This window comes from Saccopteryx leptura, chromosome 1 (genome assembly GCF_036850995.1).
Source record: "Saccopteryx leptura isolate mSacLep1 chromosome 1, mSacLep1_pri_phased_curated, whole genome shotgun sequence".
Taxonomy (NCBI): domain Eukaryota; kingdom Metazoa; phylum Chordata; class Mammalia; order Chiroptera; family Emballonuridae; genus Saccopteryx; species Saccopteryx leptura.
In genome coordinates this window covers 312,215,159-312,239,579 of record NC_089503.1, presented here as the reverse complement: position 1 = coordinate 312,239,579, position 24,421 = coordinate 312,215,159, and the positions used below count along the sequence as shown (strand labels likewise).

Genomic DNA, 24,421 nt, shown 5'->3' with positions numbered 1-24,421 from the left:
GAAGGAACTACTATGGGTTGATGCTTCCCGCTCCTCCCACGCTGCCTCTCTTTCTCTCTCTAAAATAAATACTTTAAAAAAAAAGAAAACCACACCAACATCTTCCATTCATCCATCATTGGAAAAATCAGCTGACTACCCGAAGGCAGCTCAGAATCCTGGATCCAAGTGGTGAATATGTACATTGGTGAAGTTTATTTAAACTTCACTTCAAACTCCCATACCCTGGCCCAGATGATCTTACATCTTAGAACTATCTTATCTAAGAAGGTAATTACTGGCCAGATATGGCTGTTTACATTTAAGCTGATTAAAAAGTAAAAATTCAGGGCCCTGGCAGGTTGGTTCAGTGGTAGAGCATCGGCCCAGCGTGTGGAAGTCCTGGGTTCGATCCCCAGCCAGGGCACACAGGAGAAGCACCCATTTGCTTCTCCACCCTTCCCCTTCTCCTTTCGCACTATCTCTTCCCCTCACACAGTCAAAGCTACATGGGAGCAAAGTTGGCCCGGGCGCTGAGGATGGCTCCAAGGCTTCCACCTCAGGTACTAGAATGGCTTTGGTTGCAGCAGAGCAACGCCCCCTGGTGGGCATGCCAGGTGGATCCCAGTGGGGTGCATGTGGGAGTTGAGTCTGTCTGTCTGCCACCCCCCCATCCCCCTTTTCACTTCAGAAAAATACAAAAGTAAAAGTAAAAATTCAGTTCCTCATAGCCACATTTCAAGTGCTCAGTAACCACATGTGGCCTGAACTGCCTTGGAGTTTTAGCCAGTATTTGTGATATCTCAGGGCTCCTCCCAAAGCAAAGCAATGGGGCAGCGTGATCAAACTTTTTCCTACAATCAAACTTTTTCCCCAAGCAATAAATCTCAAAATTTCATTCCAGGTTCCTCATTTTCTACACTCCCCTTAATTGCTCATTCAATTTTTTTTCTTAACTATCAAATTATGTAATTTATGCTGCTAATTTTGACACCCTAACTCAGTGGTTCTCAAACTTTTTGAAGTCGGGGCGCATTTAAAATCCTACAAATACTGGAATGCTGAGGTTGCCAGTTCAAAACCCTGGACTTGCTGGGTAAAGGCACATATGGGAGGTGACGCTTCCTGCCCCTCCTCCCTTCTCTCTTTCTCTTGTAAAATGAATAATAAAAACAATTAAAATCCTACAAATAATTGTAGGCGCACTATAAACAAATTTCTGAAAAATGTTATAATAATGTGTTAAGTTTTTTCATTCTTGTGTTTATGAGAAACATGAGTCTGATGTGTCCTCGTGATTTATTCAATGTTTGGGCATATATTTGAAAGGCAAACTCTCATTTCCTTGTCAATACATTGAAGAATTCCTCTCTTTTTATTCCTAATTGTGTTGAGTGCAGAAAACCCCCACCATACATATCATCTTAACCTCACACCAAAAAAAGGATGGAAAAAACTTGCTTCCAGTTTTTCCTGGGAACAGGGGTAGTGTGAACAATCCAGCACCACAGCTTAAAAGCCTTTTGTAACCTAACCAGGTAAGTGAGGTGGGGGTTTGTGCAGACTGTCAGCTTACAGCCAATTCCCCATACCTCTGTGCCCCAAAAATCTAAACTCCAGCCTGACCAGGCGGTAGCGCAGTGGATAGTGTCGGACTGGGATGCGGAAGGACCCAGGTTCGAGACCCCAAGGTTGCCAGCTTGAGCACGGGCTCATCTGGTTTGAGCAAAAAAAAAGCTCACTAGCATGGACCCAAGGTCACTGGCTTGAGCAAGGAGTTACTCAGTCTGCTGAAGGCCCGCGGTCATGGCACATATGAAAAAGCAATCAATGAATAACTAAGGTGTCGCAACAAAAAACTGATGATTGATGCTTCTCACCTCTCTCCATTCCTGTCTGTCTGTCCCTATCTATCCCTCTATCTGACTCTCTCTCTCTCTGTCCCTGTAAAAAAAAAAAAAAAAAAAATCTAAACTCCAAAAACCCTGTTGGGTTTTTGGTCCCCAACAGGCACATATTTCTCTGAAATACCATAGGGCGCACCTGGAAATCTTCTAGGGTGCACCAGTGTACCCTGGCGCACACTTTGAGAACCACTGCCCTAACTAATAGATAATCCAAATGTAGGAGATCATATCAAAATTGTATGCATCTCAGGCAATATGCGACTGTGCAGAGGACACATATTCAGATGACACTACAATTCCAGCCTGAAGCCATGTACTAGCTATGGCAACCCTGCAAAGTCTTTGAATGCCACTATCCTAACCTATATAATAAAGTCTTAAATGATATAGAAAAGAGCCTGGCCTGTGGCGGCTCCATCGGTAAGGCATAGACCTGAAATGCTGAGGTCATCAGTTTGAAACCCTGGGTTTGCACAGTCAAGGCAGATACAACAACCAGTCAATGAACAATTGAAGTGAAGCCGGTGAATTGATACTTCTCATTCTCTCATCCCTCTCTCCTCTCGCTTTGTAAAATCAATAAATAAAATCTTAAAAAATATATAAAAATAAAATAAAATTTATTTTAAAAAAAAGAAATAGAAAATAGAGTGCAGGCCCTGGCCAGTTGGCTCAGGGGTAGAGCGTCGGCCTGGCGTGCGGGGGACCCGGGTTCGATTCCCGGCCAGGGCACATAGGAGAAGCGCCCATTTGCTTCTCCACCCCCCCCCCCCTTCCTCTCTGTCTCTCTCTTCCCCTCCTGCAGCCAAGGCTCCATTGGAGCAAAGATGGCCCGGGCGCTGGGGATGGCTCCTTGGCCTCTGCACCAGGCCCCGGAGGGGCAGAGCATCGCCCCCTGGTGGGCGTGCTGGGTGGATCCCGGTAGGGCGCATGCGGGAGTCTGACTGTCTCTCCCCGTTTCCAGCTTCAGAAAAAAAAAAAAAGAAAAAGAAAAAAGAAAATAGAGTGCATGCAGGTACATAACGAACCACAACACACTATTAATGTCCTCTTTTACCATCCACTACTGTTATCTGAGCTAATAGTTTACAGTACTTGTCTGACCTCCATTCCATTATTTGTAAAACCTCTGCAAAATATGTAGTACTTACCTTAAATATGCAGATTAATGAGCTATTAATGTGTAAAGTCTTAAAATAGTGCCCGACACATAGTAGGACTATAGAAATGCTTATATTATTATTATTTCACTATTTTTTTGAGCACAGTGCTATGGACGGAGTGATCTAGTGTGAACGCTTCCTTTTTGGGCAGTTCCACTGTACACTGTCCTAGTACCTACTCAAGACTGTTGCCATATTTACTCATGCCATTTCAGAGGACATTGCCATCTTCCTTGTGGCATTTTCCTCTGAAACTTTATAGCTCTCTGGATCACCTTCAATTTCCTTCCACTCCCCTGGAGCCTTATCTGAAACAGTTGTGCTGAATAGCTCTATATGCAGTTCTTATCAAACAAACCATAAATCCCATCTAATAAACCTCTACTTGTTTCTCCCTCCTTCGAGGCAAAACAGTGGCCTAGGAAACACTACGGTCACTACAGAGGCACGGTAGAAGACGAAGTGGCTAGGCGCTCAGGCTCTGCACTCAACCCAGCCAGGTTTACATCCCCGTCCCGATATCGACAGGTGGGTGGCCGAGAGCATACAGCGCGCTTGGTTATAATCCAGGCTTGGTTTTTTTCCCTCTAATGTGGGAAGAACATCACCTACTTTGCAAGGTGGGTTAAACGAGAAAAGATGTGTACAGAAATCAGCACAGCTACACATCAAGAGAGCTCAGTGGGCCTGACCAGGAGGTGGCACACTGGATAGAGCATCGGACTGGGATGCGGAAGATCCAGGTTAGAGACCCCGAGGTCGCCAGCTTGAACCTGGGCTCATCTGGTTTGAGCAAAAATTCACCAGCTTGGACCCAAGGTCGCTGGCTCAAGCAAGGGGTTACTCCGTCTGCTGAAGGCCCATGGTCAAGGCACATGTGAGAAAGCAATCAATGAACAACTAAGGTGTCGCAATGCGCAACGAAAAACTAATGATTGATGCTTCTCATTTCTCTCCATTCCTGTCTGTCTGTCCCTGTCTATCCCTCACTCTGACTCTCTCTCTGTCTCTGTAAAAAAATAAAATAAAAATTAAAAAAAAAAAAAAAAAAGAGAGAGAGCTCAGTGGCCCGCGGTGTACTCCTGCAGGAATGGACAAGATTTAGTAACTTAACCACAGATCACACTTCTTGCCGCCGCCTCCACGTCTCCTACTCTCTGTGACTAAAAGCATGTGAGGCAACAGGTGGCGGCTCCCTGGCATCCTGACCCGGCCTGTGCTGGGGCCGAAGCTCATCTTGAAAGGGAACACCCGGCCGAAAATAGCGGGGCAGCTGTCCCTAGGCGGCTAGACCCACCATGGGCGCGGAGCCCGGCACGTGCTGGGGCGGGTTCGCCTCCCTCCGCCGGCTCCTTCAGCTCTGCTGCCCGTTACCTGCTCAGCCTCTGCCAGCCACAGCCAGAGCTGCCTCCAGGTCCGGAACTTATACTTGTCGCTAAACATGAAACACATCTCCGGGCTGGCGTAGCGGGAGGCCAGCGGCGAGCGGTAGCTGTCGTACCCGCAAACCGCCTGCTGCCCAGCACAGTCGCCTCCCTCAGCCATCCCTGACAAACAACCCAACTAGAGCCGACAGGACAGCGAGGGCGGGAGCGGAAACCTGAAGCCGGGACTTCCTCCGCTGGGGGCGGGACTTCCTCCACTTGATCCCGCCCCCGGGGCTCTGGAAAACCCGGGCGTTCAAGGTTGAGTAGTTCAGCTAGCTCGCATCGCTCGCAGTTTAGGGTTAACGGATTTCTCGTCGTTTATAAGAAACGTGATTAGCACTTCATAAATTACCGACCCACTCTGTGCCTCATTTCCTCATCTGAAAGACTGCTGTGAGGACTGAGTATCAGACGTCTAGGACACATAGAAAGTCCTTTGTTTGCCATTATTTTTATCACCCACCCCTCCCCCACTCCTACTGCCTGCCTGGCACTGAGAGGTTCTGAGGAGAAATGAAAGTGTTAAAGGAAAATCGGCACTTACTGAGTTCCAAATGATCCCTTCGCACGAAACTGCAGTGAAAATAGACTTCAGCAAGAGCTAAAACTGACTTTAGCGGAGTGACATGCTGAGGGTCACGCAGCTAAGGGGAGCCGCCCCACTTGAGATTCTGCACTTTTAGTCATTAAGCAGTATGCTTCCCAGCACATACCATGCCGGGTTACACAACGGCTTGGTGAAGGTATTCCCCCGTTCTGGAACACCTCTCTTTTTATCACTACTGAAGGCCCAGTCCAGAGAATGTTCCCTGATGGCCCCACTCTCCTCTGGTTGGCCAATAATAATAAAAGCCCCTGACGTCTATGGAGGTCTTACTAGGTGCTTTACAAAATGATCTCATTTAATCTTTGTGTTCCTGAGTTGTTCAGGTATTATTAAACGGAATATTACAAGTAAAGCTCTTGGTGCAATGCACACAGTAAATGCTCAATAAATGCTAGCTATTATGTATTATGATCCCATTTTGCAGATGACAAAATAAAGGCATGGGCAGGTTGTCTTTAGTTTGCTCATGTAGAAGGGGAGAGCTAAGGGTTAACTGTAGGTGTATAGGCTCCAGACACTTGGTGTTTTTATTTTTAATTGATTTTACAGAGAGAGGAGGGGTAGGGGGAGGGAGAAGTATCAACTCATAGTTACTTCACGTTAGTTGTTGCTTGGGTATGTTCCTTGAAAGGGCAAAGCCCAGGGTTTCAAACGGGGACCTCAGTGTTCCAGGTCCACACTCGATCCACTGAGCTATCTCAGGCCAGACAGACACTTGGTCCTTAGCAGCTCCAAATGTACCCTTTCTTTGGTACTCCAATGGTACCAAGCTGCTTTAAAAATACCTATTTCTGATCTCTTTACTAAAAACAAGACCTCCCAGAGGAATTCCACTTTGAATTCCTCACCTTGTTTGGTGAGGTGAACTCCCCTTTCCCAATAACCTTATTTTAGGGATATTAAACACTGCTGATTAGACCTCGTCTTCAAGATCTTGTCTTTGATAACTTCTTTTCCTGTCATCTGTCCATTTCTGCTTTCATTTATTCCAGATTCATTCAAAAACTTATAGATCAGCCTTGTAATGTTCTCCCTGTCCACCTCTAGTATATCATAAATGATGAATGACCTCTTGGCTTCTATAGGCCTCTCTCTAATAAGTCTTACCAGATAATTTGCCTTTCTCATTGATGGTGAACTCAGCATGGGCAGAGATCAAGTCTGTTTTGGTCACCCATATCCCTGGCACCTAGTTCAGGATCTAGCATAGTATGGGTCTTCAATAAATGTTTCCTGGATGAATAATGTCCAAAGGAGCCTAGCCCAGAAAGGGAAGTAAAGCCCACATTAGCCAAGTGATGTTAGTTATGGGGAGTAAAGGAGGGGGTAGAATCAAGGATGTTCCTAGGTTTCCAGGTTTTCTCATTGAATAGATGGTAATGCCATTTACCAATAGGGTGAGAGGAGGGGCGAGATGGACTTCTGTTTGGGGTTTATCAAGTTTGCAGTGCCATCAAGATAGGTGTTTCAAAATGTTGCATAGACAATTATATATAGAAGCGTGGAGCTCAATGGTGAGGGTTGGAAATATAAATTGAGCAATCCTTAACATATGGATGATTAAAGTCATGAGGTTAGGCCCTGGAGCTGGTGAGCAACATAGAAAAAAAATTTTTGTCCTTACATTCCAGTGAGGGAGATGGATAATAAAGAATAAACAAGGTAATTTTATAAAGTGTAAGTTCTATGAAGAAAATATACAGCCAAGAGCATGGAATAGCTTGAAGTGGGGGTGGGGTGACAGCTATTTTTGATAGAATATTCAGGTAAGACCCCACATTTCATCAATGACTACATGAAGATGCAGGGAAAGAGCATTCCAGGCAATGGAAAAATAATGGACTTGAAGTGGACATGAGCTTAGTGGGATTAAGAAAACGGAAAGCTAATAGGGCTAATATAAGACTTAGATCAGGAGTCAGAGGAAAAAGAGCACATGTGGGATTTGTGTAGGGTTTATGGGCCATGGTATGGAGTTTGGATTTTTTTTTAAATTTTATTTATTCATTTTTAGAGAGGAGAGAGAGAGAGAGAGAGACAGAGAGGGAGAGAGAGGAGAGAGAGACAGAGAGAGAGAGAAGGGGGGAGGAGCTGGAAGCATCAACTCCCCCATATGTGCCTTGACCAGGCAAGCCCAGGGTTTTGACCCGGCGACCTCAACATTTCCAGATCGATGCTTTATCCACTGCGTCACCACAGGTCAGGCCGGAGTTTGGATTTTAATTGTAAAGAGAAACTACTGGAGGGTAGTGACATGAACAAGTGAAGAAGTCTGAGGGTGAAGTTAAGGAAAAGATTGTAGACTGCCAGGAAGCTACTGCAGTGGTCCAGGTGAGCACTTAGGGTGGATGGACCTAAACATTGGTTGTGGTGAGATGTAAGAGATGTGGACAGTTTGTGGATACATGTTTAGTACAGAACTGACAGGACTTCATGATGGACTAAATCAGTGATGTGAAACAGCTATGGGTTTAATCAACTGGGTGAACGGTGGTGTAATTTACTGAGTTGGGAAAGACTGAGGAAGTAGATTTAACAAGGAAGGTGGGGGATTTATTCATTAGACTTAAGAGGTGGGTAGGCAATTAGGAAATCAGAAAGACCAGGGTTGGTTAGACCACATTGTCCTAATACACAAAAGGCTGCTGGTTTGATCACTGGTCAGGGCACATATAGAAACTGATTGATGTTTGTCTCTCTTTCTGGGGTTAGGAGGAAGGCCAGGGTTGGAGATATAATTTGGGCAGGATGGGGAGGGCATGTTTTTAAAAAACATGGGGTTGACTGAACTCGTGTGGTGTGTGTGTGTGTGTGGCACATGACTAGAAAACAAAATTCAGGACTGAGCCCAGCGGCATTCCAAAATTTAGAGCTCAAAGGAAAAAAAGAGTAAAAAAAAGAAGGCCAGTGAGGTGGATGACACTGTCTAGGATTTTAGCATGCAACAAAGGAGGGCCTAGTGTGAGCAGTGATGAAATCCAACACGCTAAAACAGAAAAGGAAATCCAGTTGTGGTATCAAGAGGCAAAATGGTCATGTCCACTGGACTAGGGAGGTTGTCAGTGACCTCAGAAACAGCTCTTCTAGGGGAATGACAGGAGCAGAAGATAGACTGGAAGAGACTCTGGAGGGAGAGGAGAGAACATTTCTCCAGGGGAAAAATGGGACAGTAGCTGGCAAGGCAGGAAACAAAATATGAGTCCAGCCTGACCAGACAGAGGCACAGTGGATAGAGCATTGGACTGGGATGGTGGAGGACCCAGGTTTAAAACCCGAGGTTGCTGGCTTGAGCACAGGCTCATCCAGCTTCAGCTCAGCCTCACCAGCTTGAGTGTGGGGTTGCTGGCTTGAGTGTGGGAATCATACACATGACCGCATGGTCTCTGGCTTGAGCAAGGGGTGACTTGCTCTGCTGTAGCCCCCCCCCCCCCATCAAGGCACAAATGAGAAAGCAATCAATGAACAACTAAGGAACCACAACAAAAAATTGGTGCTTCTCATCTCTCCCTTCCTGTCTGTCTGTCTCTGTCTCTGTAAGAAAAAGCAACCCCCAAAAAATATATAAATCCAAAGGAGGGTTTTTGACATGCAATGGATTAAAGTATGTTGACTGGTAAGGGCCCCAGCTGAACATGAGAAGAGAGAATGGATAATGGCGAGTTAAAAGTACCCAAGGGGCAGGAAAAAGATCCCAAACACTGAAGAACTGTGACACTCATAAAGGAAGCACCTCTCTCTGCTTATGGTTGGGAAGTGGGAATCTGGATAAATTTTTCTGATTTCTGCAACATTCTCCATGTATTAGTGTACATAGGACACCACCTGCTGGGTATTGTCAAAGTCTCACTGCTGGTGAGCACATTTTTATAGGAGCCCTTATTTGCCTTGTAGTGGCCTCTACCCCGCCACAGCAATGCTGCTTTTGGGTACTGGTGGGACATAGAATATAGGTTTTTCCAAAGTTGGGGATTTTATTACACACAAGTGTCAAGAAAATTGAAGGGAGATATAACTTATAAGTATTTGCAATCATGTTAATGAAATTATGGGATATAAAATTTAAACCAAATTAGTAAGAAAATGAGAAAAAGGAGAGGGCTGACGGATCGGGAGAAAGGAAATAGGTCAGTGTCCTGGAGTGGCTGATGAGGTCACAACAAAGCTAGAGTGGGAACCAGATGATTGAGAGAACAGGAAGTCAAGGTCAAAAATGCTGAAATTAATGATTCTGGAAAGGAGCCACTTTGGGTGAGTGTATGGCTGGGGTAGACTGGAGGAAGGAGTGTGGAAGTTTGGCTTAGCATGGGATTTCCATGCATACTCTGAAGTCACCTAAGATGATGGCAGGGCACGGCAGTGAGGAAGGCTGAGCAAGATACTAAAGTCTTAACAACTACTTTTAATTCTACAACACATCCCCCTTTAGCCACTGAGTTTTTAATTTTTATTTTTTTAATATTTTATTTATTTTAGGGGGGGGAGGAGCAGGAAGCATCAACCCCCATGTGTGCCTTGACTAGGCAAACCCAGGGTTTCGAACTGGTGACCTCAGAGTTGCAGGTTGATGCTTTATCCACTGCACCACCACAGGTCAGGCACCATTGATGCATTTTTACAATATCCAAAGTATTTGTTGATAAAGGTCTTTGCAGTTATTTAAAAAAAAAAAAAGCAGTTATTTATAATAGACCAACCCTCAAGATTTTTTGAAGAGTTTACTTCTCACTTCTGATTTCCCAGTATTTACTTATTTTATGATAAAAGAATTAGATGGTATATGGCCTACCACTTTGTACAACAGACTTGTTTTAAGACCACTGTCTCAAAAACCCAGGTGCTCTGCAGCAGAGGCATTTTGACATGGTTAACTTTTGAATCCTATCTGGGTTCCTAGTAAGGTTTCAATTCAATGAATGAATATATATGGCATGCTTAGAGCAGAGCCTAGTTTATAGTAATCAATCAATCAATGTTACCTATTAGCTAATTAAATTATCCTGAGCTGCAGTTTCCTCATGAAATGGGTTTGCTATCTGTTCACACAGCATTCTGAGAATTAAGTTGAATACAACAATACCTGGGAGTTAGTATTAATTTCCCTCCCTTCCTCCCCTTGGCCATTCTAGAGGTATTTCATAATCACATGTCTCAACAAGTCTTATTTTAACAGCCAACAAAAAATAAAAAGCTGTTTAGATGGGGGAAACCTCGCCTTTAGGGGAAGGCTCTGATGCTCCTCAGCAGCCTGGCAGCACTCAAAGTGGGGTAGGGAGCACTAGGCAGGTGTTTTCTGGACAAAGCTGGCTGGTTCTCTTCCCTGGGAGCAGGAGAGGTGGGATACAGCAGAGCCCTAGACAGTCTTCTCTCTTCTCTCCTTAACTCTAGTGCTCTCACTCCAAATTCAAGTAAGGATTAAAGAAGACAACAAAAGGCAGAGGAAAACATCAATTTCTTTTAGAGAATTTGAACCCTGCACTTTGGCAGGCAGCAAGAGCAAAGAGCACAAACCCAGCACCAACAGGCCAACCTGCCCACCCCAAAAGCAAAAACATTCCACCACAAGATAGACAATTTAGATGCTGAATTTTGGGTATCTTTTAGGTGTGGAGCAAAAGAGTATAAAAAAATAAAAATAAACATTCAAACAAACGAGCAAATTAAATTGGCAGAATAAAACAGGAAACCACAATAAATGCTTAGCAGCCAAACACATTTATTAGTCTTTTTTCTTTTTTTCCAGGAACCCAAAAATATTTTGTAGTTATAATGTAAGCAACTGAGTTGCACATAATACAATCATATCTTTCCAAAATAAAATAAAAAACTAAACAAAAACAAAAATAAGCTGTTTAAAAGCCCCCCAAAAAAACCCTTCAGAAAACTCTTATGTATGCATTACATCATCTCTCAGTTTTAATGAAATGACGAAGACTTAATTCCGTATTACTCAACCTGTCACAATCCAATAAAACACCACCCTTTAGTTTTTTTTGTTTTTGATTTTTTTTTTTTGAAATCCAGCATGAGAAATACAGTACCTGCTATGGCAAAAAATACACATAAAATGCAACTTTTCAGCTTATTTGTACATTAGTAGAGTTTAACATTTTATTGTTTGTTTTTTTAAGTGAACCAGTGATTTTAAGTACCACTATACTAAAAAAGTAAAATAAAATATAGAAAAGGGGGGCCCAGCCTGCCATGCAAGTGCACCTCTAAAGTGCCTAGTTTCTGTGTCCATGTAAAACCATTAATATGAGGAGCAATTTCAAAATATGGAGTTTGATTAAACCTCTATGTTTAAGGAAAAAAAAAAGCAATGCCATATCCTTCCTTTTCTCCCCTCAAACTTCCTTAAATCCCATCATCCATTTTCTCTATTGCCCACAGGAAGAGAGGAAGAAAGTCACCAAAATAATATTGTAAAAGCTATTTCAAGTATAAGAAAAACAAAACACTTCTAGGTAACCTGCAGAGAGCATCAACATGTGCAGCTATTTAGTCATTTACAGGTTTTGTTTCTGTTGACAGTGTTTCAGATGAGAGGATTTTTACTGTACCTTCCTGTTACCTGTTTGTGTGCAAAGTTGGGAAGCTGCCTTTGAAAACTCCCGCCTTTCTCTGCATCTTCTGTCCAAAGGGGGCAAGGAGAGAAGTGAAGGGAAGAGACGGAGGAAGGGAGCAACATGTCACAAGTCATTAAAATGGGACTTCTGGTTCTCCTCCTCCATACCCTCCCTGCCAAGCCCCCTGCTTCTCTTGTTCGCAGTCAGTGACCTAACTCTCACTGCAGAGGTTCCATTATTCAGTTTCCTGATTTGGTAGGATGTATTTTACTCTGTAAACATAGCCCCCTAGGATTATGGAACCCAAAGCAGCATTTACATCTCCATCTAAATGGAGAAAGACAAAATAGTCCAGAAATCTCTCCTCAGAAATCTTGTCTGTTTTTGGTTACTCAAAACAGGGATGGGGTGGGGTGGGCACAGAATTCAAAGTTGTAAGCAAATAGTGGAGAGTTAGGAGCTGGCACAGCTGAGCTCTTGTGACTGCTTTTTATCCCCCTCCTAGATTTTTTTTTTAAAACCTGTTAAAAATGTTCCTGCACCTTAAGTCATACTGAGGTTAAGGCCAAGGGTGCAGGATCCTTGTGCACGTGTCTCTGTGAGCACATTCACGGTGCATGCACCATTTTTGATGTCTTCTGTGAGATCACTGGACACACTTTGGTCACCGGTATGTGTGCAAAGGGTGGTGGTGGGGGAGTGAGTGTCTCAAGAAAGAAGTGCAGAGATCAACAAAGCCCTTTGGGAGGATCATAGAGGAATAAGGGTGGGAAGAACTTTTGAGGGACCAAAGGGAAGAAACTGATAGAAAAGGGGTCTCTAAACAAAAAGAAATGAAATCCCAAGGTCGACAGGGCCCAAATCAGAAGGTGGATAGTGAGTATACATGCATTTTATAATCAAGCTTCTTCCCCTCAAAGGAAGTCGTCACTATACAAGTCAAAACTACAGAGGGCTTCTTGGCAGATCTAGGGTTTATCATTAAGATGGAGGAAAGGGGTGTTTGTGATGAAGCTATTCAAAACGACCCATTCTGACCCTGCCTCATAAGTGGCCAAATCTAGGAGAGCAGTAGCTGACAGATCCCTACAAGCAGCATTTGTTAAACTTATGTCCCTCTACTTAATGTCAGCCAAGCCTCATGGAGGGGGCTCGGTACACACGCCTTTCAGGGCAGTTGTTTGCACATCTTAGTTTCTTTGTAAGTAAGAAATCAGTCCACTTCCAGAGTATCGCAAAGTGACAAAGCTATAAACTCTACAGCGCCAAACTGCAATGCCATGGACTGATTCCCTTTGTGAACTACAGAATGCTACTCAGTTACTGTGTGCGTGTGTGTGCCTGTTTGAATCAAGAAAGGTTGAGAACTCAAGGTCTCCCGTGGAAAACATTCTGGAATCCTGGAGGGATGAATCTTCCAGAAGAGAGAAATTTAGACCCTCTCCACCCTGGAGCTAGAAGGCTGGAATAGATGGCATCTATTTAAAACAGACTTCAGACACTGGCCTGCTATCACTGTGAACAGGAGGCAACAGAGAGAACACCAGCCCACAAATGCAAGTCCAAACCCTGACCTGTTCTGCTTTTCTCAAACATGAAAGAATAAGATTTAAAACTTCTGATGGCTTTTAAAAGAGAGAGAGAAATATCATATTTTAGGGTTACTTTCACAGCAAAAAAAAAAAAAAAAATTATAAAAGTTATCCTGCTATTTACATGTTCATATTTTCAAAAGGATAACCCATTGTTGTCAGAAAAGGAGAGGGGAGTCAAGGTCTACACTGCAGGGGAAACGTACCTCGAGGTATTGTTTTGTGTGAGACAGTTGAAACATCAGGATTTTAATTTTTTTGTTGGTTTTGTTTTTTGTCTAAAGGCAATCTAACAGATTGGAACCCTGATAAGATTGTGCCCGTTCAGGCTTGCCTGGGCACAAGGAGACTGTGGTCAAGTCTGTGACTCATTACAGTACTGTGGACAAGAGCTGCTGCGTGGAAACACTGAACACAGGCAGAACATCCTCTTGTGTACGATACTGTGTGTTGCAAATAATGCCTAAACCAGAGCAATACAGGTGCCATGATTCACCACAGGCAAGATCCACAGAGGAATTCTGTAGGACAAAGAGAAGGCTGCAGGTTTTCCTGTGTTAAACACCTCACTGCTCGCTAGCTATACACAGCTTAGTAAATGCCAGGGAAGCAGAGAGACTACATTTGGCTGAGGTGTAGTAGTGGGAAGACAAAATAGGGGAAGACAATCCTATTTTGCCTGCCAAGCAACAGTCCTCTTCCCCCTAGAACAAGACAGTTTCCTTATAATTAAGTTCACTTAAAAACAATTAAGGAAAAGTGAAAAATTAAAAAGGAGTGGGAGGAAGAGGGAGGAGGAGGAGGAGGTTTTTGAAGTTGACATAAAGATGAACTTTAAGGTCAGCAGGAGTGAGGCATAGTTTCCTGAGCTTGAAAGGGTTCTGACTTCAGGAAAGGATGAGTACTTTTTCCCAGAGAACACTGGAGCCGTTGGGGCCCCACTGTTGCACTGGGTTAACACTGCACGGCTAGGATGGGGAATCCTGTACCATATTGATTTTGCTGGGCCATCAGGCCTGCCAGCGATTGTGGGAGGACCCAGAGGGCTCTGCATGCACCTCACTGTGCTGACCTTACCACTTCTTGCTCTCACCCGCCTTCCTCGCCAGGACATGGGATACCATGGACACAGAAACCATAGAACAAGATGCAATGCTACTTCCTTCCCCTTTCTACCCTCTCCTCCCCCCTTTTGCAGAATGCATAGTTACAATTCACGTTACAAAATAAAGAAGCAATGATGACCACATATGGGACCTTTTTGTTTTTGAAAAAAGAAAAAAAAATCCAATAACCTCTTCTTAAATTCAGTATCAAAATTCACATTTGCATAATAATACATTTCAAGGCCATTAGAGAGGAATGAGAGTGAAGCGGCAGCATCTCTCCTCCCTTTGTCTTCCTGAATGAAGCTGAAGGAATCTTGTGGGAGGGATCAGTTTCCTCTTTGGGGAGTTCTGAGGAATTACGGAAATGGCCCTTAGCATTCACTTGATATTTCTTTAGAAGATTGGGAGTGGGGAGAAGAGGTGGAATCATTTAAAACAAAAACAAATGAAGAGACATTGAGGCTTGCTATGCTTAACTATGATAGATAGTTCTAAAGAAATAAAATTATTTCAGACTTTTTTCTTTCTCAAACACTTCCATCTTATTCTTTCAAAAGCATTCTTCTAGTGTGTAATACCCTGTTTGCATAAACAGCAACATGAAGTGACTTCCGTTTGGGAAAATAATTGCCTTCTCAGGACACAGACTCAGAGGGTGGAAATGCACTGCCCGCTCTGCACACAGAAGCTAGAAAACGCCTTCTGGACATGCATGAATGCGTCACAAATATCACCGTATATCAGCTCTCCAGTGCTTACAGAAAAACAAAAAGTAAAACCACACATGCACTCACACACATACACAAAGAAAACTAGATAATGCAGACAATTCAACCTGCACTCTTGGACTAATCTGGGTCTCTATTACCTGTGCAACATCACCTCATTGCCCCCTCTCCCAAGTCCCAGAACCTCTTACACACAATTCTACACCGTGCAATATTGATGCTAATGAAAATTCCACAGCTGCCCCTGGAGACTGCCAGGAGAAACACTGACTTCCCCAAAGACTAGGCTGACCATCTTTCTGTTTTATCCTAGTGGATAGCTTCTTCCTAACATAGACGGTCTCTGTACTCACAAAGGCACATTCAGAAATACTACACTTAAGTAATTCCTTGGACAAAATAAAAAAGGGGGGTAGAGGTGGTGTTTTAAGCATATTTATTCTAACATCCCGAAATTTCTGGCAAGAAGTGTATGCTGAATGCATCACTTAGTGAGAAACTATACTACCTTTAAAAGGTATGTAACTTCTTGAACAGTTCCAAAGGTATTTTTCTCTTGGTTTTGTATAATTTACCCTCCTCCCTTTTCATTTTGGCGAACACATGTAGGATAGCTATCTTCCTCTCCATAAAGCTCTGCTATAAGGTTAATCCTGCAGCATAGCTACTCCACCTTGCCTTCGGTGTACTCTCACAACCCAGCCCTGAGAGCTGTGCACACCTTTCAGTAGCCCAAAGGAGAAGGACTGTCAACTTCATCAAGAGGTCCAAGAAAGCAGGGGAGAAGGGAAAGAAAAGTACTTCATTTTATGTCTGTTATAATATTGTAAGCTACCCTCAGAACTTGTCTTTTGCTATTCACCATTTGCTGTAAAAAGTAATTCACTTTTTAAAAACACAATCCCAGCTTATTAATATTGCCTTGAAATGGGTCAACTACAAGTGGGCTTTTATTTCCAAAGCAATGACTTAACAGTTTGAAATAAAAATGGAGGCACAAAGTGCTTTAAGGAAACACTTTAAAATTTAAAACAACATTTCTTGCCTTTGCCCTCCTATAATAAAAAAAAGTGTTGGCAGAATGAAGAACCAATGTCTGAGTATTACAGAAACCCTTTGACTAGGGCAGTACTATTTTTCCCGCTGTAGTTTCTCATTAAAAACAAATTCAGGTGTATAGCTAACTGAAAACGGAACTATTCAAATTCTGCAAGGCAAACACTGGACGTTTCATTCACTTAGCAGGTTATTACAAGAGCCTGACAGTTTAAAAACCACTCAAATGTTAGCATACTTGGTAAATTATCCACATCTAGTTTGAGAACAGCACAGATGCCCAGCTGGTGGGTTAGTAGCTGTTTCCTGACCAGTGTTCCCTTCACCATCCTGTAGATGCTCATGGCCTCTTTTCCTTGGCAGTGTGGGTGGAGAGGAGGCATTCTGGGTAGCGCAGGGAGGGCCAATGTTCAAATTTTAAGTTACTATGATGTTCATAGATTTTGAAGTTGATCATTACTTCAAATCTAAAGAATATGATGCCAGCACCTACTTTGTCAAATTTAAGTTCAAGAAAACAACACCGTCACTGAAAAATGGGGACCACCTCTGAAAATACACACCTTTGGCACTGGCCATAAACCTACAGACCATACTATAGGGTGTGCTCTAACTCTGGAACGATATAGTTTTTTGAATAGATTGATGATGTCCTTGACAACATTATGTATATTCATTTGCACTACCACATGCAGCCCTGCTGTTGTTGTACACTCACAGGAAGGAAAACAAAAAATGATTTATTTTTGCAGTAACATTAAGAAATGTAGTTAATGCATAGATATGAAGTGTGACAAAACTTGGCAAAAGCATTGAAGAAAAAGTTGATTCTTTTTTTTAACCAGCTAAAAATGTATCTCTACTCCTAAATGAAGACCTATATAGATAAGTAAAACAAAAAGAAACCCAAACCCAAAATAATAACCTACAAAATGTCATGTGTTGAATCTGAACTCTGAGGATGGATGGGGGAGAGGGCAAAGGGTACCTTTTCTACATAAAGACTCAATTGTTCCCTATTCTTGGAGATGGCTGTTACAGCCAAGTATGCTGAAAACATCCTGTTTACACTGCAAAGGAAAACAGGCCTGGCTTAGCATTTTGATCAGCACACAGACATCTGCATTCTGTTTAAGAGTCAAGATGCCAGAATATAAAAAATAAAACTAAAAAGTACACAGCATCTGAGGTCGATATGGAATCTGGCTGTTAACTACAAAACTGCTCCCTCACCTCCCCCAAAGTGGTAAAAGCGAGAGTGAATATCTGCAACAAGTTAATAGCCTGTGAAATTTTAGTTTCTGCTAGATATATTTGTAAAAGCTCTTCCAAATTCTTGGGCAGGAATTTCTTTTCCTTTCTTTTTTTGTTGCATATCTTATATTACCACATTCAACCCACAGGAACTTGGAAGAACCAACTATTAATTTATGCTACAGTCATGTCAGAAGTGGTGGGAATTCTTACAACAGGAGCTGTAGTAACAGAAAATCACACTGCTGTAGATAGATAAAACAAATTGAATGGCAGCCAATGGATAATTTGGATTTACTGGGGGACACTGATGAAAGAATTTGGTTTGAAATCTTAACTTGCAGCACTGCTGATTAGGTGAACTTCTGTGAATGTTATAAATGAAAAATATCAAGGGCCAGGGACGAAGGGGTCAGAGATGCCATACCCACTTTTTCACAGTGTCTCGGAGATGAACTTTGTTGGTTTCCCCCCCTAAAAAACACCTAAAATTAGGTCATGGCACTGGATATCAATTGCCATTAGAGGTCCTCAGTCTGATGGAAGACATCCCTTCCCTTACTAGTGCTTCTTCTTTTGGCTACTCATGTGCTAGACAGAAACCAAGTTCATGATGTTTGAGAAATGGGACACCTCTAGTCACTAGTAATCAAGTGTTTAAAGAAAAAAAGGGAAACTAGAAAAAACTGGAAAGCAAAATCAATCAATGTAATGAGAGGTGACCAGCAAGCCTCTGTATACATGCCAGAATGTGGAAGAGAAGATGCTCCACCAAATTTTCCAAGTTCTTGAAGCCACCTAACCGCTCAGCAGACATGGCTCTTGCCAAAGAAAACCACGGAAAGAAGCGTTTTTCTCTTCCATGACATCTCACTGTATCTGTTCTTAGGTCACTGCCAACCAACAGAGCAAAGCTTTCAGCAAGTTGACAAAAAGGGGGGGGGATGTAAGGGAGGAAACAAAGGACAAGAACAGAAAAATACGAACCCCTTTCTATTGGCCCAACATAAAGAGACTTTCCAAATCACTGTAGGTGCCATGCTGACACACCCAGAGAAGTCAACGCACAGTAACAGAACGACAACACAAGGAAGGATCTTGATCTTGGCATTCTACATTGAGACATAAAGTCATATTTAACCTCCTTTATTTCTGCTTATGTATTTTAAATTTAGCCCACTGCTTTTGGGGGCCTGTCCAGAACCACTCAAATTTCCTTAATGGGCAAGTGTCTTAATGCCTGTGGGGTGACTGGACCACATGCACATACACATGTGTTCCCCTTGCTTAGGATGTCTGGGTGTATGTATGAAGGCACTAAAGCGGTTTTAGAGAAATTGCAGGCAGCAACCCCACCCACTCCCTTTACTTGTGGAGCAGGAGTTTCTTTCCCACTGGGAAGCTTAGATGTTTAAAAGAAGCTGTGGTCATATTTGGGAATTCTGACCCCTGGCCCCAGGAGGGATACAAAAGGAGAATTTGACATCACCAAAAACTGAAAGGAAACACTCCACATCTCTGGCTGAGGGATGGGGATAATTAAGCAGCAGATCTTCAAAATAGCAATTAAAATGAGCACAACAGTAGCTGGGAGCAAAAAAAGTAAAATCACTTGTTCCTTATTAGATTCTTCTATGTATTATTTTCTCCTCCTGCCATAACAAATGGAGGTAAGACAGACATTCTTCATTAATAGAACATTCCACAGATATATTTCCTCTAGTAATGCCTATATTTAAAATTTGTTCCAAAAATTATTAACCTATATCTCCTAACTCTTTACATAGATTCTCAGCAATCCAACTGTACTACTTTATAGATTAGTTACTTTTTATTTTAAGCTGTTGTTTCTTTCTTCCTTTCTTTTACTGGTAGGGCTGGGCGACAGGGAGAAGGGTTCCTTTAAAAAAAAATTAAAATTAGTAGGGGAGATTTTGAGTTGTCTTAAATGGAAAGTAACAAAGTGATAGAATTCCCATATACATACAACCAGTTTCCCATTAAATTACACACGAATTTCAAATGAATCCATTATAGAGCTCTTATAAAGCTCAATCCTTCTCCCATATTTTTTAAGATAATGAATTTACCTCTTGCTGCTAAATTGATCATTTTTAAAAAATATTTCTTTCTACATGTTTTAAAATGTGTGATCCCCAGTATGATAATAGCGTTTGGAGACTTTTCTTTTTACATTTTTTAAGTAAAAATTGTTTAAACTTTTTGAAGTTTCAGGAACTTGTAAAAGTTTATTAACAGGAAAGAAACAGCCGTCTATCTAGGATAAGATACGGTTAAATAAACCATCTTCAAAAAACTGGCTTCCTACCCTAGAATTCCTGAGAATGCTTGCAAATTTTAAAGCAGGAAAATAAATGTTAAAAACGAAAACAAAAAACACTGTTAAATGCTCCCAGAGTTAGTCTTCATCTAAAATATATATTTATATGTATGTATATGTGTGTGTGTGTGTGTGTGTGTGTGTGTATATATATATATGCACTTTTTTGGTCTTTTTTTAAAGTTTTTAATTTTTTTCCCTTTAAGCTTATGATGGAAGAACATTTTAGCTTCTCATGTTTATTTTTACATATTTCAAATCCCTCATTATGTCTTGTAAACAAGAGGGGCTCTAGCACCCGGCTTTCACCGTAGTATCATAAGGAACTCAACTAACCCATAGTGCAGGTCAAGGAACCAACAGGCAGGTAGGGTGGAGGGTGGGGCAGGACACGGCAGGGAATCAAGAGTGGCCGAGTTGTCACTGGCTCTTGGGAGCCTTGGACATGCTCCTAGCCCAGGGACACGAAGATTTAGCTTTCTGTAGATATCTGAAAACAGCTGCTCTTCACCTGGAGGTCAAACATTACAGGGTTTTGCTCCACACAGAGAGAACAGTCAGTGGGGGCTGGGAGGAGACATTGTGTATGTGGGAAGAGGTGGAAGGGGCATGGTGGTAATGAAATCCGGAAAGCAGGAGGGCACAGTCAGTTTTCTACAAGGCATCCAACGGGACCAAACCAACAATAGAAACTCAAGTTTGACCATCTACCCACGTAATAAAGACTTGTGTAAGCAAATGCTCACTTGAATTATGCATGTCAGTCTCTTTTGAGGCTAGGTTTATAATCAACAGGGCAAGCCAAGTGGACTACAGAATTCCCATTCTTTGTCTCACAAAACCACTTAAATGCTTTTTTGCCTTTTCCTATACACACCCACCCACTCACCTACACACAGACACAAGCTAAAAGTCAAATACATTAGGCATTGTTATATCCTTCACTGAAGATGCTAAAGAAAGAAAAACTCCTTTGTCCTCACTAGCAGCAAGTTATGGAGGACAGTAGAGGTCTGCTCCCACCAAGGGTTGGAATGGGCAGGTATTTGCTGGTACAGAATGTCGGCACTTTATGTTAAACAGTATAATGCAGATTGGGATGTCCACACAAGTGCTAGCACATTACCGGCATATGCCCCCCTCCCCCCACCCGCACACCATCTGCTTTGTATAGAGGGGTACCCCTTCAGGGCTGCTATAACTCTCTTCACAAAAAGCAGTTTGATACATTTTGATTCCAACGTAAGTACATACATGTTGGTGATAACTGTGGATTAAAAGTTGCCTCCTATTCGGCCCAGAGTACTACTACATTGATGCTTAAAAAAAAAAGTCTTTAAATATCAAAATAAAAAAAGCAACATTATAGGAAAAAAAAGTAAGAGGTCAAAACCAAAAAAAGGTGCAATACTTAAAAATCTTTGCTAAGTTATACCTGCCTAAGCAAAACCACATACACAGGAAATACACAACATAGAGAAACAAAAGGAAACGCTTGAAGTACACACTGGTTTAAGAACATTCGTTAAGTAAACGTTTCTGTCAGTGATGGCCTGGTGCTGTAACACGCCACGGCCTGGCACAGGTAACGCTCAGCAAGAGAGGAGCAGAGAGGGAGGAGCTGCAGATGCTTTCAGGAGGCTGCTCACAACTTACTCTTTTCTGTTTTCATAAAATGAAAAAGAGAATAGAAATATTGAATTCAGCATTACCTGACTTTCTGATGAATTTCTCATACCTGATTACACAAGGAAGGGGGAACACAGTTTTTCTGCTTTTGAGACATCACATAATTAAAGACTTATCTCAGCATCTGTTCCCATTCAAAGTAACAAAAAGGCCGGCAAAAAACTTAACAGATATTCAGAAGTGCCTAGTGGCCACTATTTGAAAAACAACAACAACAACAAAAAAAAAACAAGAAAGAAAATAAGTAAACACACAGTTGCTCCAAGAGGAGCAAGAGTACCTCCTGCTCTCCTAATTTTTGGACTTGGCAGTGCTCCATTCTACTACTAGGTCAAGAGAAAAGCTGGAGAAAATTCATACTCAGGCTAATTTGCAGATGTAATGGAGCTCCCACTTTCCTCATTAAAAAAAGCACTCTGTTCATCTTAACACAGCCCAAAGGAGCTACTTTAGTAGCAGTGGCTCCCCATGCTTGTGTGTTTTCATAGTTAAAAAAATAATAATAAAAGTAAAAAGCAGATGGCCGGCCAGCCAGCCTGCGGACTGTCAGCAATGCAGCTTTCTGAGCAATCAGGGTCAGAGAGGAGGAGGAGGAAGAAGAAGAGGAGGAGGAAGAGGAGGAGGAGGAGGAGGAGGAGGAGGAGGAGGAGGAGGAGGCGGCAGAGGACACAGGCATACACACACACACAGAGACAGAGAAGGATGCACGCAAATATACATGAACACACGTGCACACACATACCAGAACGAGCATGCCTGGGCAGTTACATGTGCCAGAACACACTGGTATTTATCAACCAGCCAATCACAAATTTTTTCCTTTTTTTTTTTAGGTTTTTTACATTTTTGTTTTTAAAGTGAGGCTCCGTCAAGTCTTCCCTCCCCCCACCCCAACAATTCTTTTGAATTCCCCTCCCTCCCAAACATGGTAGACCTAAGGACGGAAACACACCCAGTGCAAACAAAGTTAAAAAGCTATTTTTTTTCAGTATATATGTTTCTTAGCAACAACTTCCATATAACATGAAAAAAGTGAAAAACTAGAAACTAATTTTTTTAATTTTTTTGTGTTTAAATTTAAATGGTATGTGTACTTGCTTCACATTGTCTTTCTAGGTTGGCGTTCATGATTCAAGTATTTCAAGAGTGATATGTTCTCTTTTTGGATTCATATTCCAAACGAAAAAACTGAAGTTATAAGGGAGGCAACTATGTGCTCAGACAGTCTGTCAATGACCCACCTTTTTTTCTCTCTCCGTTTTCTTTTTTCCTTTTAAAAATGTATTTATTGCAAGTTGAAAAAAAAAACGAAAAGGTCAAGTTAGTGCTGCTGCTGTTCCAAAAAAGGTCACGAGGTCAGAGTTGAAAGTTCTAAGTTCAGATTGAATCCGACCCTCCTCCCAGAAGGTCACCAGGTAGTAAAGGAGCAGGGCTGCCCATCCTATGGGGATCTTCCACAGCTGGGACTCCCCACAAGCTAGAAGAATAGTTTGGGGGCCCCCACAATGAGGCGCCAGCAAGATCGGCCCCACTGCTGCCACCAGCACTGCTGCTCCATTGCCCGAGCCCTGTGGACCCACCGAAAAGATTCAGAGCAGGTCCGACGGGATCTGCCTGGGTCTGGCCGGTCTCCAGCGACTGCCAACCTGCTGCAGGTGCACTCGGGGTTGCAGCAGGTGTAGGGGGCTGAGCTTGTGCCAGAAAGCGGCTAACTTCATCATCGGTAGCAAACTCAGCCAGGATGGTAGTGTTTCCCAACACACACCTGGAAAAAAAAAGAAAGGGAAGAACTATGGATTTGATAAGAATCCTAGAGCACACACAGAGATTGAGTATTTAAAGTGCACTCCTTTGACTAGAAGCTTCCACATTCCCTCGATGCTTTTTAAAATGCAGAATCACAGGATCAGAACCTACATTTCAACCAGGCCATCAGATGCTGATTTAAAGCAATAAGGTATCACTAAATCTCAAAACACACAAAGACTACTGGAGTATAGTATAGATATCCCATTTATGTGAAATTTGTATGTCAAGACTAACGTTGGACTCTGGCCAGATGGCCCAGTGGATAGAGCATCAGCCTGGCATGCGGAAGTCCAAGGCTTGATCTCCAGTCAGGGCACACATGAGAAGTGAGCATCTGCTTCTCTTCCCCTCTTGCAGTCAGTGGCTCGACTGGTTTGAGCATCATCCCCAGATGGGGTTTTCCAGGTAGATTCCGGTTGGGGTGCATACAGGAGTCTATTTTCCCTTCTCTTACTTAAAAAAATAAATAAATAAAAAAGAATAATGTTGGCCTGACCTGTTGTGGTGCAATAGATAAAGTGTCAACCTGGAATACTAAGGTTGCTGGGCTTAAACCCACGGCAAACCAGGGCTTGCTCAGTCAAGGCACATATGAGAAGCAACTACTATAAGTTGATACTTCCTGTTCCCTCCACCTTTCTCTCTCTCTCTAAAATGAATAAATAAAAATTTTAAAAAAGAAAAAAAAAGTAGTCAAAAAATTTTAAAACGGATAATGTCATCTTTTTTTCCCCTATAGGAGGTAAAAAGATCACACACCATCAAGCTGACCCAGCTTCATACACCTGGAAATGCTGCTCCATCTCAGGGGTGGGCTCACTGCCTAAGCCTCACCCTCTTGTTCCTGTGTGTAGCTTTTTGTCATGGCATCTGCAGGCACAGGGAGTCAGCTCTTTCCTGTCCACCAGTTTGAGAGTGACAGGGAAGGGATGGTCAGTCTAATCCAGTCCCATCTACTTCACACAAAATCCCTGCTACCCACCAGAATATTTCATCATCACCCACAATGAAGCCAAATAAGTGGTTAGATGCTCTTATGAAAAGTGACAGTAATTATGGTTTCACATTTTCATAAATAGTGGGTTTGTTTTATGGTACTTAAAATGTATTCACTACTTCACAAGTTCTTCATTTGTGGAATTCCGATTATTGAACTATGATATACACAGGACAATCCACACTTTGGCAGATTAA

At 42.4% G+C, this 24,421-nt stretch overlaps 2 protein-coding genes across 5 annotated transcripts in view; both read right to left on the bottom strand.

The window, feature by feature from the left end:
- Nucleotides 1-4,639, bottom strand: part of ADSL (adenylosuccinate lyase) — a 29,798-nt gene extending 25,159 nt beyond the window's left edge. Inside the window, exon 1 of the mRNA XM_066358473.1 lies at nucleotides 4,424-4,639. Within this exon, the coding sequence (XP_066214570.1) occupies nucleotides 4,424-4,594 (171 nt within the window). The 5' untranslated portion in view covers nucleotides 4,595-4,639. The remainder of the gene's footprint in view (nucleotides 1-4,423) is intronic.
- A 6,186-nt stretch (nucleotides 4,640-10,825) lies between these two features.
- The window catches only part of TNRC6B (trinucleotide repeat containing adaptor 6B), a 286,705-nt gene continuing 273,109 nt past the window's right edge, over nucleotides 10,826-24,421 (bottom strand). For all 4 annotated transcript variants that reach the window (XM_066358478.1, XM_066358477.1, XM_066358474.1 and 1 more), the window contains one exon: nucleotides 10,826-23,183. In XM_066358478.1, the coding sequence (XP_066214575.1) occupies nucleotides 22,796-23,183 (388 nt within the window). In that variant the 3' untranslated portion in view covers nucleotides 10,826-22,795. The remainder of the gene's footprint in view (nucleotides 23,184-24,421) is intronic.